The sequence below is a fragment of the Eulemur rufifrons genome, chromosome 2, assembly GCF_041146395.1.
Source record: "Eulemur rufifrons isolate Redbay chromosome 2, OSU_ERuf_1, whole genome shotgun sequence".
Classification (NCBI taxonomy): Eukaryota; Metazoa; Chordata; class Mammalia; order Primates; family Lemuridae; genus Eulemur; species Eulemur rufifrons.
Window position 1 is genome coordinate 17,481,668 of NC_090984.1, and position 15,768 is coordinate 17,497,435.

General features: G+C 41.7%; 1 protein-coding gene across 1 annotated transcript; it reads right to left on the reverse strand.

Moving 5' to 3' along the window:
• Window positions 1-2,868: 2,868 nt before the first annotated feature.
• On the reverse strand, window positions 2,869-11,424 carry ZNF555 (zinc finger protein 555). Its single transcript, XM_069497760.1, has 4 exons — window positions 11,395-11,424; window positions 5,450-5,576; window positions 4,844-5,027; window positions 2,869-4,435 (listed from the first exon to the last, which is right to left on the reverse strand). The coding sequence occupies exons 1-4, from the start codon at window positions 11,395-11,397 to the stop codon at window positions 2,869-2,871; spliced, it is 1,881 nt and encodes a 626-aa protein (XP_069353861.1). The 5' UTR covers window positions 11,398-11,424.
• Between the last annotated feature and the right edge of the window lie 4,344 nt (window positions 11,425-15,768).

Below are 15,768 nucleotides of genomic sequence, written 5' to 3' on the forward strand. Positions count from 1 at the left end.
GTACCATGGTGAGGCGTTTGGTAATACCTGCCCTGGAGCGTTGGGAGGAGGCAGATAATGAGCTTGGGGGCTACGAAAATCTAAGTTAGCTGGAAAATGATGGAGAAAGATTCAGTATTGTTTGCTCTTTAATAAAACACCAAGGTGTTACATTTTTTTCTCTTCCCTAGCTAGTGCTGGAAGTCTACAGAAGTGGAAATGATATCTGTGAAAAGTTAAATGGGCTTTGGGGGCTTTGTGGATCATTAAAAGAAAAAGCTCCTCGTTAGCATAGGAGTAAAAACAGAACAAAACAAAACAAAACGCTTCTACTTTGTTCTCCTGTAAAACACATTAAATTTTTTCCTGCTTCAGGATGTCAAAAATGTCTTCTTTTCTATGAAATTTTACTCAAATTGATACTTTACGTTCTGGAACTCACCTTCAAACCACAAAAATGACCAAGCATCCCCTTCTTCTCCCCAATATGACTGACTGCTGCTGATTTACCAATTAGTTTTCAACTCCACTTAACATTTTCTGCCTTCTAGAGAGGAATATTTAGGATTCCCAGAGAGAATTATATTCATGACTTAAGAGTATCCAATCCAGACCAAAACCTGAATTCCTTGAACTCTCACCAAAATCACCAAAGACAAGACCAAATCTGATAATAAACCCTTTAAAAAACCCACAGTTCTTCATCATGTGTTCAAATTGCTTTAACTCAATACAACCAATTTTCTTTGACTACTAGTCTGATCCTGGTGGGATTTTGCCAAAAGCGCACTGACAACACCATTATTTAGGCTCTTTATTATTTTTAACAATGAATAAAAAATCAGTTCAAGGGTAAATATAGGTATATAACAAGAAATAAAATTTACATGACAAAAAAATACTTGTATACTCCTGGTGATATTGATTTGGAATGTATAATGCTTAAATTAACAAAATTACAAAGTTGATTTGAAATCCATAATTAATAATTCAGTAAATGAAAAATAAAGATAACATTTGTTACTGTTACAGGTTGAAATTTATATGTTGAAGCCCTCAGTACCTCAGTATGGGAACTTATTTGGAAATAGAATTTTTTTTCAGTTATAATTAGTTAAGATGAGGTCATACTGAAGTTGGGTGGGGCACAATATGAGTGATATACATATAAAAAGAACACCATCTGAAGAGATAGACCAGGGAGACTGCCAGGTGAAAATCAGAGTTATGCTGCTACAAGTCAAGAGACTACCAGAAGCTAGGTGAGGCCTGAAATAGATCCCTCTCTAGCATCTTCAGAAGGAGAATGGACCTGCCAACACCTTGGTTTTGGACTTCTGGCTCCAGAACTGTGAAACAGAAAATCTCTGTTGTCCTAGCCCACCCAGTCTTTGTTCTCTGTTATGGCAACCCTGGGAAACTAGTACAGTCAATATAAAAACTGATTTGAAAACACAGTAAATAGAATATTTCTAAGAAGTATCTCTAGAAGGTTTTCCTTGAAAAAAAAAAAAAGCACATTATTTTTAATGACACGCAATCAAACAATAATTAAAGGCATATCAAGGAACTGCATTCAGCTTTGAGTAACATGAATTTCCCCAAATCTAATAGATGAGGAAGGTATTTGTTCTCACATAGGACTAGTTAAGCACACATAAAAATGCAAAAGGGTAACAAAGTCCATGTGTTGTTTTATTATTTTGCTGCAACATTTTAGCCTTGTGGTGGAACCAGGATCACAGAGCCACTAGAAGTATTAAGAGAACAAGGGGTTCACTATACAAATTAGACATTATACAAACGTGTTAAGATCTAGAGAAAATGAGAATCAGAACATCAGAGATTGCCAACCATAACAGTCTGAATCAGTGGTCTGGAGGTCATGTAGGTTTTGCAGGAAAATCCAAACTGTGGGTGCCTGACCACACAGGTGTACCCTTGATACCAAGCTCATGGAGATGTCTGTGGAAGACACCTTTGTCAGACACCTCTGACAAAAAGGAAATCAAGCACTTAGTGTTTGTCTTGATGATACCCTTTGGTTGGCAGGGCCAAGAATCTGGAAAATAAGCTGAAGGCTGGTGTCCACAATGCCGCTATGCATCTATCTGTCTCCATTTATTGTGGCCCTCAGAAACTCAGTAGTGACTTCTTTACATCTTCCTTATAAATCTCATGCAAGTTAGGCTATTGGTAAATTTAAAGATAGAACCACAAAGGGAAGGGATTCTGACAAATGCAGTTCCTAACATTACCCACACTTACATACCACAAGCCAGCAGAACTATCTCCAACTCTAGATTTCATTGTCATATCACAGGTGTCTCTTAAGTCAATGCCTATTGTCCACTTCACAATCACAAGCAAGGACAAACAGTAAATGGCAAATGTTGAAAATAACAATTCACTTGAGACTATACTCTTTGAAGAATTTTGCATAATTATAAATTTCTGCTAACTACTTCTTAGGAGGAAAATGGAATAAAAAGATAAAATAAAAATAAATAAAATAAAGATTCTCCCAATAAGAAAGGTTGAAAATATAATAGGTAAGTTATATCAAATATCTGCTACACTAAGTCAGAAAAAAAAAATTCCAACAAATACCAAAGTGTCTTTGTGCCAATAACTCCTTACTTAGAGAACAATTTAAGAAACTAAGTAAAAATTAAACTTACTTGCATATTTAAAATACACTTCAAATCATCCATGAGTCCAACAAACTGTAAAGATAAAAGTTTTATTTACCAAATTATAAGAGAAAAAAACTACCTGCCCACATATATGTATTACAGCTAACAGTATTTAGAGAATTATTTTTCACCTATTTACTTGTAAATAGACTATAAATACACTCCTTATATGTTCACTTTAAGGATGAGGTACTCATAAAGGCAATACCATATTTACAACTTCTATAAGCTCTTTTTCCTGGTGTGAATTTTCTGAAGCATTGTACATTAATTCATTTGCAGGGGGAGGTCCCATATTACACTTATAGTGTTTTTCTGTTGTGTGTATTCTCATGTGTCTTCTTAAAGATGAAGAACAATTAAAGGCTTTCCCACAGTGCTTACATATGTAAGGTTTCTCTCCAGTGTGCAGTCTCATATGTATTGGTAGAGATGATGGCCATTTAAAGACTTTCCCACATTCCTTACATTCGTAAGGTTTCTCCACAGTGTGTGTTCGTACATGTTGTTGCAAAAGTTCAGGCCAACTGAAGGCCTTCCCACATTGCTTGCATTCATAGAGTTTCTCTGCTGTATGCCTTCTCATATGTTTTTGTAAGGATATGTGGCAATAGAAAGCTTTCCCACATAGCCTGCATTCATATGATTTGTCTTCAGGATGTATTCTCACGTGTTCTCGAAAGCAAGCAGATAAACTGAAGGCTTTCCCACATTGCTTACATTCATAGGGTTTCTCTCTAGTGTGTGTTCTCATATGTTTCCGTAAGGATATTGGCCAGTTGAAAGTTTTCCCACATTGCTTGCACTCATAGGGTTTCTCTCCAGTGTGCACTCTCATATGTCCTCGAAAGGATGAGGGGTGACTGAATGTTTTCCCACATTGGTTACATTCATAGGGTTTCTCTCCACCATGAGTCCTTTCATGTCTTCGAAAGGACTGGGGATAAATGAAGGTTTTTCCACACTGTTTGCATTCATAGGGTTTCTCTCCAGTGTGAATCCTTTCATGTCTTCGAAAGGATTGGAGATAAATGAAGGTTTTCCCACATTGTTTACATTCATAAGGTTTCTCTCCAGTGTGTGTTATCATGTGTCTTCGAAAAGCTGACGAATAACTGAAAGCTTCTCCACATTCCTTACATTTATGTGGCTTCTCTCCAGTGTGTGATATCATATGTCTTCGAAATGTTGAGGAATAACTAAAGGCTTCCCCACATTCCTTACATTTATATGGCTTCTCTCCAGTGTGTGTTATCATGTGTCTTCGAAAAGTTGAGGAATAACTGAAAGCTTTCCCACATTCCTTACATTTATATGGCTTCTCTCCAGTGTGACTTCTCACATGACTAGTAAGACTTGAAAAATCAATGAAAGCCTTCCCACATTGCTCACACTCATAGGTTTTCTCAGCAGTGTGAATCCTCATATGTCGATTGAGGGAAGAAGTACGAGGAAAGGTTTTCCCGCATAATTTACACACATAGGGTCTCTCTCCATTATGGGTTCTCACATGCATTCTTAGGTGTGAACGACAACTGTAGGTTTGCCCACATTCCTGGCACTGATGTGGTTTGTGTCCAGTGTGAACTGTGATGTGACTCTTGAGGGGCGAACAGTGCATGAAGACTTTTCCATATGCATTGTAATCATACTGTTTTACTCCAGTAGGAATTTTCTTGTGGAGATTAAGATTTGGAATCTGGCTGAAGGCTTCTCCACATTGATCTTTACTTTCGCCAAGTCTCTCCACCATATCATTTCTATTAAAAATGAGAAGCATGCTATTAACAGTTTGATTAATAATGATCTATTAATATTTATTAGAATTGCATTTTAACCATTTTCAGTGAAAGTATAGGTTTTCTCCCCTTTCTGAATTGTTTCAAAATAGAATAAACACGATGCTCTGGAAGAGGGTTTGACCATTGCCATTATTAAAGGTTTTTCTTACATAGGGGGTTTCTTGATAATTGTTTCCAACTGAATTATGTTTCTAATGCTCAATGTCTAAGTCACATTTAAAGAAATATTTTTTGTAAAAATTCTGCTGTGAATAAACAAATTTGGAACTAGGGATATATGAGTTTTCTGTTTGCTTGCTTTTTAAATTTCTTGATATACTAAGATTCTTTTCTGGAATACTACTTTATCTTGTAAGTACAACTCACCTCAGATTTCTTCCCTGGTTTGTGTGCTGATCTTCGGGGGTAAGGTCGTCCCAAATTTTTCCTAAAATAGAGGCCCAGGAAACATTTCTGATGAATTTTGCTATTTTAGGTTCCTTGAGTATTTTTTCTCCATAAACATCCTGCTTAGAAACTGATCCATTGGCCTTAAATTGAGTTTCATCATCTGTAACCAAAAAGTGAACAATCTTATAAGAAAAAAGGCACCTATTAGCCAAAAAAAGACACTGAGGAGTTTAGCTATTTCAGGACTTCATCAAGCACAAGGTGTCAAAATGGCAAGCAATTTAATAAACACAACAAAATTTTCACTGGGTTGCAAAAACAAACTTCACTGGGCCCATGAAGCCTATATCCACAATGATGACACAAAGGGAGCTTTCTTTACAGAAAGAAAAAATGAGTTTAATACATAGATTCTCATTCTCATAGGAAAACTATTAGATTCTATCACTATGACAGCTGTGACCATGCCTGTCTTACTTGCCAATGTTTTCCCTTTCCACGTTCCAAATTTTGAAACAGGTTTGATGTATAAGAAATACTTGTTCTCTAAATAACTAAGTGAAGGAATGATGTCATCCTTACCTACTGAGGCCAGGTTCTGAAAGGTTTCTAGCATCACATCTCTGTAGAGGTCCCTCTGAGCTGAATCCAGCAAAGCCCATTCCTCCAGGGTGAACTCCACAGCTACATCCTCAAAGACCACTGAATCCTAAAACATCAAACATGTTTACAGGAGGATGGTTGAGACTGACAGCATGGGAGCACTGTGTTCAATTCACATATAGTTCATACAAGATTCTGTGTTCTCCCAACATCTCTGTGATTCGGTTGTCCAACTTCTTCCTGTGTGTTTACACGCACTTCCTCATAGATTTAACAGCACCATTAATACCCTGAACATATTTCTACATTTTTACTGTGACCAATTCAAGAATTACTCCTATGAAAAGGGTTCAGACCACACGGGAAATATAAAACAAATGCTACACAAATGACAGAGATTTGTGTTTTACCTTCAATCCCTTGTGATACAAAATATCTCGGTCCTCCCCTGCTGCACACCACACACCACTCAGCACTACATCCAGCACAGGGGCAAACTTAAATGAAGTTTTAGGACTGGGAACTTTCCTTTCTGTTACCTTCACCAAACGTGAGGCCAAGGGACCTGAGCGGACCCAACTTGCAACAAGGGCCAGGGAGCCATAGTGTCTTAAAAAACTACAGGTCCAATGGGCTGAATGAAAACATACTTTTAGAGAAGTATTCATTCTAACTTATGTGTGTAACAATTATTATAGGCTCAGTTTCTATTTTTCTCTGTGCATTTTCATGGAAACAAAGTTACTGAGAAATTATAGCTCAGAAAAGAGGAAAAAGACGGGAGAACTTAGACCTCTACATATTCCATACACTCCAGAGCCTCGGTACTGAAGCCTTACAACTTTGATCCTCCCCGCCCATATACAAACACACACACAAAGTATGCACATAGTGAGGTAATGCAATCCCCAAACAGCTCTTTTCACCAGAGCCATAAAGATTCCTGCTAACCTTACAAATAAGGTTAAGAGCCCCACTTTGCAAAGAAATTAACTGAAGTCCAAAACTTATCTGAGAATAAATTTGCCATGGATATAAAAGATATAAAGGATTCAGCAGTGTCTTCCAACAAAACATTCCCTTGTCTCAAATTCCAGGAGGAAGAGGTTTCCCACATATCACCCTAGAGGCTGCACTCTCAATTTCTCATTTCCATATCCCATATTGGGCACATGAGCATGACAGCCCAAACCCTGACCATAGGAACCACTGAGATACATGGTTCCTTTAAACCCTGGTTTCTGAAAAAGATCATCAACTCACTCACATCCACGAGCAGGATTCAGAGAAAATACTGTCATGCAAAATTCTGATGCTCACATTTACCTACTTAACAAAGCAACAGAATCATGCCTATGGTATTGTGTTATTGGTACACAGAATGATATGAGCTCCCTGGGTCAGCATTCATTGTTCTCAGTATAGGGTATCTGTACTACTTTCTCATAATGAAGTTCCCCGACCTAGTGTGCAGAAAAGAGTTAATGCTGCAGGCCTGAGGCTTTACCTTTAGAAAGGCTTGCTGGTAACGATGGCCTTGGCTGGTGACTGAGAACTTGGATTTTAGGAGGATTCACACCACCCTAATTAATATTACTCACTGTGCAAAGAGCACTGTTAATGCTGAACACCTGGAAGTCTGGAATTTGGGTACCATGCTAGGCAGAGGATGCTACATGCTAGGCAGAGGATGTTTATGGGATCTACCAGCAATAAAAATCCTGGGCGCTGAGTTTTTAATGAGCTTCCCTGGTAGACATTTCACATGTGTTGTCATAACTCATTGCTAGGGGAGTCAGATGCGGTGGCTCCACTGGGAGAGTACTTTTACATGCTTGCATCTGGTTTCTTGTGGACTTCTTCCTACGTGCCCTTTTCCCTTTGCTGATTTTGCTGTGTGCCCCTTTGTTGTAACAAATCATAGTTGTGAGTATGGGGACTGTATGCCGAGTCTTGGGAATCCTACTAGCAGGACATAGGGGTGGTCTTGGGGACACCTGATACAGCCGGCATCAGAGGTGGGATTTTCTAGAATAACCTTGACTCACTGAAATATGGCAAAACCATCATTTGGAAAAGGAAGGATGAACGGGTAGAGGATGGTAAGCCTTTGGTGCCTGGGTGGCTGTGGAGTCATCCAGGGTAGGAAACAGCAGCTGAGCTACTGTCTGCTGTGAGAATTAAAAGTTCACATAGGGGAAGACGATATAGATCGAACTGCAGGAGGGTGGGCTCACAGGATGTCCTACCTGCTTTTGGCCATACAGGCTAAGCGGCAGAAGAAGAAGTGCAGCCTTTGGTTTTGTTCCCTCCTCCAGGTAGGAGAAAGGGCTCCCATGTTCCCAAAGGTGAGCTTTGGATGGGCAAGAAATGTTAAAAGTTTCCATTGCATTGGGAGAGGAAAAAATGTTAAATCAATTCCCAGGGCTGGAGCAAAATTTTAGATGGACAATGGGGAACGGGTGCGGAGACATTCTAGCCTATTTTCAACCTGCTGCTGGGGCTGCCAGAGCCTCCTGACCAGCCAAGATCTTCCCCGTCAGCTGTGATCTTATCCCTGCAAGTGCTGAACAGACAACCAGGCCTTTTTTGTAGGTTGTCCCCAGAAAGACAAGTCCATATCCTGACCCCTGGTACCTGAGACTGTGTTTGTATGTGTGACTGGTTGTAGAGCAGGCTAAAGGAGAACAGTAATGTAACCATGTGAGAAAACACTGCAAAATGATACCAAATTGTTTTTAAAAATTGTACACACACATTTATAACAATACACATATATGTGCATAACTATATGTAATTATATAACTAAATATATTATATACCATAATTCATATGTGAATTACATATATGAATCATAATTCAAAATACTGGTTACATCTGGAGGATAAGGGGGCCTCAACTGGGATTCATTAAAAGCGGGGTGTCGGGGTGAAAGCTTGTTCTACATCTAAGGCTGGCTTTCATTTCACAGAGGATTATTTTTTAATATTTTTTTGTTAACTTACATATGTTACACGTATTTTTATGCATTGATGTCATACTGTGCAATAGAAAGCTCTAAAATCAGGCTGGGCAGTGGTTCGTGCCTGTAATCCAAATACTATGGCAGGCCGAGGCAGGAGGATTGCTTGAGGCCAGAGGTTGGAAACCAGCCTGGGCAACACAGCAAGACCCCTGTCTCTACAAAACAAACAAACAAAAAATCTTTTCAATTACCCAGGGATGGTAGTACGCCTGCAGTCCCAGCTCTTTGGTAGGCTGAGGCGGGAGGATCATTTGAGCCCATGAGTTAAAGGCTACAATGAGCTAAGATTGCACCAATGTACTTCAGCTTGGGTGACTTAAGAATTGCTGAAAACTATTTTATAAACCACTTATAATATCAAACAGGGATATATTTTTAAAAAACCTCTTACCATTGGGGAAAAGGTGGTAATGTGCATAACTGGACAAAGGACTGATAAAAGAATGTTCAAAAAAGAACTAAGAACATATAAATGGTGTGAAGGTCATTGCTTGCCCCAAAACAATTAGGTACAAATCAAGTGTGCCTAGACCCTCACTCCTAGTGAACATTATATGGGAGATCCAATCCAATATCACCAGAAAATAAACAAATGTACAAGAACTATAAAAGAAAAAAAAATTGTCTTTATGCATAGCTCTAACAAGTTTGCGTGTAGGACCCCAACAAAATAAAAACATAATATGGAAAAAGAGTTTAGCAAGATTCTAATATAAAAACTCAATATAAAAATAAATTTCTAGACGGCATTGTGGCTTGCGACTGTAGTCCCGGCTACTTGGGAGGCTGAGGCAGGAAGATTGCCTGAGCCCTGAGTTTTAGCAGTGAGCTAGGCTGATACCACTGCACTCCAGCCTGGGAGAAAGAGCAAGACTCTGTCTAAAAACAAACAAAAAAAATTTTCATTACCTTTCTAATTAATAGCAACAGCAAGTTAGAAAACTAATCTTTAAAATGATAACACCATGGTAAAAAACAAATTTAAATGAGTACTAAAGTCTAATGAAAGATATAAAAAGAACCCAATGGAAAAATTCACAAACAATATTGGATAATATCAAAGCAAAAGGAAATACATCGATAGATTGCAAAGGTTCCCAGAAAGAACTCAGTGTTACCTAGATATCAACCCCCCCAAAAGAGACCTATGATCTTAATAAAATTCCATCAAATCCCTGAACCATATTTTTTAAAGACTTGATAAATGCTAAGTTTACAAACCTAATAGAACAAATGCCCAAAATTAGCTAAAAACGTCCTAAAGAACAAAGTGCGGACTTTCTTAACATTCAGCAAGATTTCTAAAGCGTAGTCATCCTGACGTCATGGCATTTGCAGAACAGTCAACTAGTTTGAAGGAAAGGAAGAGCGTCCTGCCCCAGCCCTCGTATGTGGGGAAATGTGGTTAATGTCAGGGCAGTCACCGCAGAGCAGTCGCAGACATGACACACACGTTAATACATGGGGCAGTGACAAATTGTTATCTAAATGAGAAAAATGTCTTGTATTCCCACCTACTTCATGGCCAACAAAGAATTTATTACAGATTTAAGGAAAGAGTATTGCAGATCGTTGGAATCAGAACAGAAATCATACACTGCCACAAATTCCCCACCATGCAGAGGAGAACAACTGACATTTCGGTGAATCTTTATAATTCGCCAATTTACCTGCGACACGTGTTTGTGGAAATATATTTACTTTCCTGCAGCCATAACGGAGGGGAGATTTTCTCTATTTCTCTGAGATTCTTTTCCCCAGGAACATCGTCAAGGCTAAGCCCTGGATTCCCACTAGTTATCACTCAACAGAAAGGAAGAGATCTCAGAAACTTACTACACACTTTTCAGGGCAAAAAATAAAAGGTAAAGAAGAATGTTTAACAAATCTCAAACTGGTTTGACACTAGAAAAAAAATCAGATAAATAAAAAATAAAAGTAATGTTTAACAAATGGAATGTAAGACGGAAACATTATTTTTTTTTCCTGATATTCACCCCTTTGGAAATATTTAAGCTTATCTTTCAAGCTCTATTAACTAAATGTGTGTTATACTTACTGAAAAGTGAGGCTCCAATGAGTGAAAAAATCTTTTCATGGGGACAAACCCGGGAGGGGTCGTGTCTGGCCAACCTACCATGAGGAATATCTACACCCCACCTGCTCATGGAAGTGTTCCCTGAACAAAGGACACTGGCTTGTGTCCCCGCTGTGTGTCTGAAGTGCACTTTGCTTTTCGGGTCGTTACACTCCCTCCCAGGTTTGGGTTTCTCTCGTGTCTTTTTCCTCCTTGTGTGTGACAGCCCAGGGCCAGGAGTCACCTGTCTTCCCCCTTTACTACCAGCACCTTGCAGGTGAGAGGAGACTAACCACCGTGTTCCCAAGAAGGACACTGGGACTTGGGGAAGCACGTCTCCGCGTGCCTCAGCGGTGGGCTGGTCACATGGGGGGTTCCTGGCGATTCCTCCCAGCCCGGGGTACCCGGCAGCTCCCCGGGGACCCCCGCACCCCGCGCTGACCTGCGGGGCAGCCCGGCGGGTCCCCGAGCGCGGGCAGCTGAGAGGACACCAGCCCGGGCCCCGACCAGCCGCGGCTCCCGGATGCCCATCCCGCGAAGGCCCTGGGGGAGGGTCCAGGACTGTCCCCGCGGGGCTGGGGGCCCGGCCTCCCGCTACTGCCGAGCAGAGGGACGCGGGAACCAAAGCCCTGGAGAGAGACGTCGGCCGCGCTGCGCATGAACAATGGGCAGGACCCGCGGCCTCGGGACACCGGCTTCCCTTGTCCCGGAGGCCCCGGGGAGCCGGGCGGGCCCCGGACCCCCTGCGACCGCCTGACGGGGTCCTGGAGCCTCCCCGGGGGTCTCGCCCGCGCGCCGGCCTCCCCGGCCCCGCGCACTCACCATGTCCCGCCGGCTCCTAGGCGCTCCGGGACAGCTCCGCGGCCCGTGCAGGGGAGCGCGCCGGGGACTGGGACGCCTGCGCCGCTCGGGGACAGGCGCGGCGGGCGCGCGCGGCCCGGCGGACAGCGACGGCCCGTCCCCGGGGCCTGATTGGACGCTGGTCGGGGCAGCGGCGCCCCTGATTGAACAGTGCTGCCCTTTTCTGCGCCCCTTATTGGAGAGTTCCTCGCCCCTCATCCCTCTGGCGCTCTTGATTGGGCAATACCCCTTAGGCACCGCCCATGTGTCCCCTGATTGGATAGTTCTCTACGACCCGCCCCCGGCAGCCTGAGTGACAGGCGCGTCGCGAACACCCGTGGCTGACCCCGCGGTCCGGGGACCTTCGCATCTGGGCAAACTCGCTCCGGCCCGGGGCGGACACCGGCCTCTCCCCGCAGTCGGCGGCCCCTCCCGGACGAGGGTGGGAACTCCAGACTCAGTTTCCCCACCAAGCAACCCTAGTCCGGGGCAGGAGGGGCCAGGGCGGGATGGGGCAGCCTGGGGTCCTGCGAGACAGGCGGGCCTGGACCGCTAGGCCCCCAGGACGGTGCCCCGCGACTCAGACAAGACCCTGAGCGTGACGTCACCACGTCGGCTCCGCGCGGATGTCTGACCGCGCACGCTGCGGAGGTCCTGCCCAGACTGGGCGCTGGGGCTGGAGACCGGAGACCTCTGCCCCAGGGAAGACAGGAGCTGCAGCCCCACAGGGGCGCAGGACCTCTTCTCAAAACCACGAGATATGAGATGTTCATTAAAATCTTCAAATTCATTTTACACTGCAAGGGAATTTATTTCACATCAGCTTCTTAGTGTATCCCCAGTTGATTTTGAAAATTAAAGGCTATATTGCACAATATGAGTGTACCTAATACCACTAAACTATACACTTAAAACTGGGAGGCCAAGGCGAGAGGATTGCTTGAGCCCAGGAGTTTGAGGTTGCAGTGAGCTATGATGACACCACTGCACTCTACCCAGGGCAACAGAGTAAGCTCTGTCTGTCTAAAAAAAAAAAGTTAAGATGATAAATTGTATATGTGTTTATTTATATAAACTTATTTATTTAAAGTTGTATTTTTAAAAAATGGCTATGATATCCCTACGCAATTGAATTCCTATTTTAACTGATAATAACACAAAACAAACAAAATCTTATATAAATTTTGAGATGGACCTGAAAACTCTTCATACAGTTGATAGATTGAGGCTGAACACCTAGTGCATTTAACGGCTACTCAATTCAGAAAATATTGTCTAGCTTAAGAGAACACACAAACTCTGATATCATTTGTCATTTCATTTACAAACATTCATTTCCTATCGTTTGCAAAAAGGTTCTAAACACTTTTATAAAAATTAGTGTTTAGAGGATTCACACATAGACAAGCAGTTTCCAGTTAAAAGCAAATTAATCACTGGATGTATAAACTATTAAAATATAAAATATTGCCATATACATTTTTGTTTATTATGCATTAATAGTGAATGCTAAGTTTCAAAAAATTGGCATGAAATTTAGAAGTCTGCCTTATGGCTCTTGGCATGTAACTCTAGGTCTCCTGTGTGCTTCCCATAATGTCTTCACAGACATATGTCTTCATATCTTGGTAACATCACCCATAGAGAACATGTTGTTTCATTTATTAGGGTGAGAAATTAGGCTGATCTCTGAATTCTTCACACAACATTGACTACCACAAGAGAGAAGAGTAATAACTATGGTTGTTTGAGCGGAAAGAAGTTAAGGATATTTAGAGCATGTCGGGATGTTATTCGAGGATAAAGGTAACAAAGACATTCTCAACATGCAAGGAGTGCCAGGGACAGGAAGTCTACAGTATGGAGCAGATCCTTTCTCTTTTCTCCAGCCTTCCATCCTACCTCCGAAGTCTCCGGTTAGCACAGCCTAATGGGAAGCCACTGGCAAGGTAGAAATGTAGGTTGCGGCATTTCCTTTGCACATCACAAAGTCAAGTGTAAAAGGGTAGCTTTGACATGCAGGATCATGGCCCCCAAAGATGTCCACATCCTAATCCCAGGAACCTGTGAATATGTTACCTTATACACAAGGGATGGGATATTATTAAGGATCTGAGATGGAGACACTATCCTGGATTATTGGGTGGACCCTAAACATAATCACAAGGGTCCTTAGAAAAGAGGGGCAGGAGAGATGGGACAACATTAGCAGAGACTGGGGTGATAAAAGGCCATTAGCTGTGGAACATGGGCAGCTTCTAGAAACTAGAAAAGTCAAAGAACAGGGTCTCCCCTAGACTTCCAGAAAACATACCCCTGCACACCTCGATTTTAGACTTGTGACCTCCAGGACTGTTAAGAGAATAAATCTGTCGTCTTGTGCCACTAAATTTGTGGTATTTGTTGCAGCAGCAACAGAAAACTCATATAGTGGGGCTGAAGCACAGAGACAATGGCTTAGTACATGGCACAAACAACTCCTGTTTCCAATCTCATATTTCTTGAGATTTTGAACCTTTCATGAGCACCTTCTTCAACATCACTCTGCTCATACTACAGAAAACGGATCTGACAGTTTTTCAGAGAACAACATCTTTGCATCTTTGTGTTCGAAATATACTGTTTCTGGATAGATCATCCAGGATAATTTCCATCTACAAATTTTATCCCAAACCGTAAGTATCCATTAGCAAGACATAATAATGGACAGTTGATTTGGAAATGAAATGGAAAACCAATTAATATGGCTAAAGTAATAGAACAAGCCAGATTCTGAATGATAGAAACAGAAAACCCACCTTCTTCTCTAGCATCTACGGAAAACTTCTAAAACCTGATCACATCGCAAACTGCAAAGCAAGCTTCAATAAATTCCAAAGATTCAAAACAGTAAACACATTCTCAGACCATAGTGCAATAAAAGAAGAAATTTAATGAAAGAAAAACATCAAAAGTGTCTATGAAAATCCCACAGTTCACATCATACTTAATGGTGAACGACTGAATGCTTTTCTCTAAGACCAGGAACAAAGCAAGGGGGATTCACTCTTGCCAGTCCTGCCCCACAGGACACCAGAGGACCAAGCCAGTGCAGTAAGAAAAAGATTTAAGAAAGGAAAAAAATGTACTTAAACACCAGAACCTTAAAAAATATATTCTTTCTCAAAAGACTTTTGAGTTAGACATATTGAACCAAAAATTTGTATATTTAGAAAATACTTAACATTTCACATGTGAAAACAAAGCTATACTGGAGCTCTCCTCCGAGTAAATTCTTCATCTCGGATGCTCTGATGACTCATCTCAGAAAGGTCCTACCTGAGGCTGGTCCCTATGCTATTATCTGTCACAGCAGCATCGTGTGCATGTCCTCCATAGCATCTCCCCAAATCTGTAATTACTTAATTAAAGTATTCAGTTACTTGCTTAACATCTGTCCCTACCCCTCACTCCTGTACAGGACAGGCTACTGAATGTACAGGGCTCACAGCAACATGCAAGTGGGTAGGGGCTTATTACTAAAATTATAATGATTTGATAATATCTCATTATTGTTTCTCAAAATGATTAAGAATATAAAGGTGGGGGTTTTAGGCCAATCACAGGACACAGTTGAGCCTTGTGTGACTGCAGGGGTCACATGCCCATAAAGCTAGTCCTGCTCCTTCGACACTGGAATACATGTCCAGTGAGGGCAGCAACACTGTCTGCCTTATATGCAGTCACCAAAGAGTTTAGGTTCTCTACGAATAATTGTTGGAGGGAAGGGGATATCAAGACTGAAAACTGTACTCATGATACCTCTAAGTCAACTTTTCTCAAGAATATAGGCTGGGCATGGGGGCTCACGCCTGTAATCCCAGCACTCTGGGAGGCCAAGGCAGGAGGATCGCTTGAGGCCAGGAGTTCGAGATCAAGAATATGCTAAAAGCTACAGATGCTTTCCCCAGAAAACACATCTATGCACCAACACACAGTTGGCATACAGTTCAAGCTTGTTCATGGAGCTCTTAAGAAACTTACCCATCAACCAAGTTAAGCCTACATAGACCCCAGATAAAGGATCTCTACATTAAAGAAAGGTAACAAAATTCCTATGAACGAACAGGTCCCATTGGGATGAAAGGAGAGCTGAAACCTTCCTCACTGGCTCTGAGGAAAAGGGAAGACTCAGAGAAAAGTTAGGTGACTCTCATGGGGAAATCTGAAAAACACAAACTCCCCTGTGTCCTCCATGATTGGCTGCATGGCAAATGAGGCATTGATTTGTACAGGTTGCTGGATTCAAATCCAGATTCTACTATTTCCTAATTGCGTGACCTTAAGCAAATTACTTTATTTCGGCATCCCCTTCTG

Coding starts and splice junctions, on each gene's coding strand:
- ZNF555 (XM_069497760.1), bottom strand. Junction 5,028..5,449: donor TCAGAACCTGGCCTCAGTAG/GTAAGGATGACA, acceptor TTTTGGTTACAG/ATGATGAAACTCAATTTAAG. Junction 4,436..4,843: donor AACCAGGGAAGAAATCTGAG/GTGAGTTGTACT, acceptor CATTTTTAATAG/AAATGATATGGTGGAGAGAC.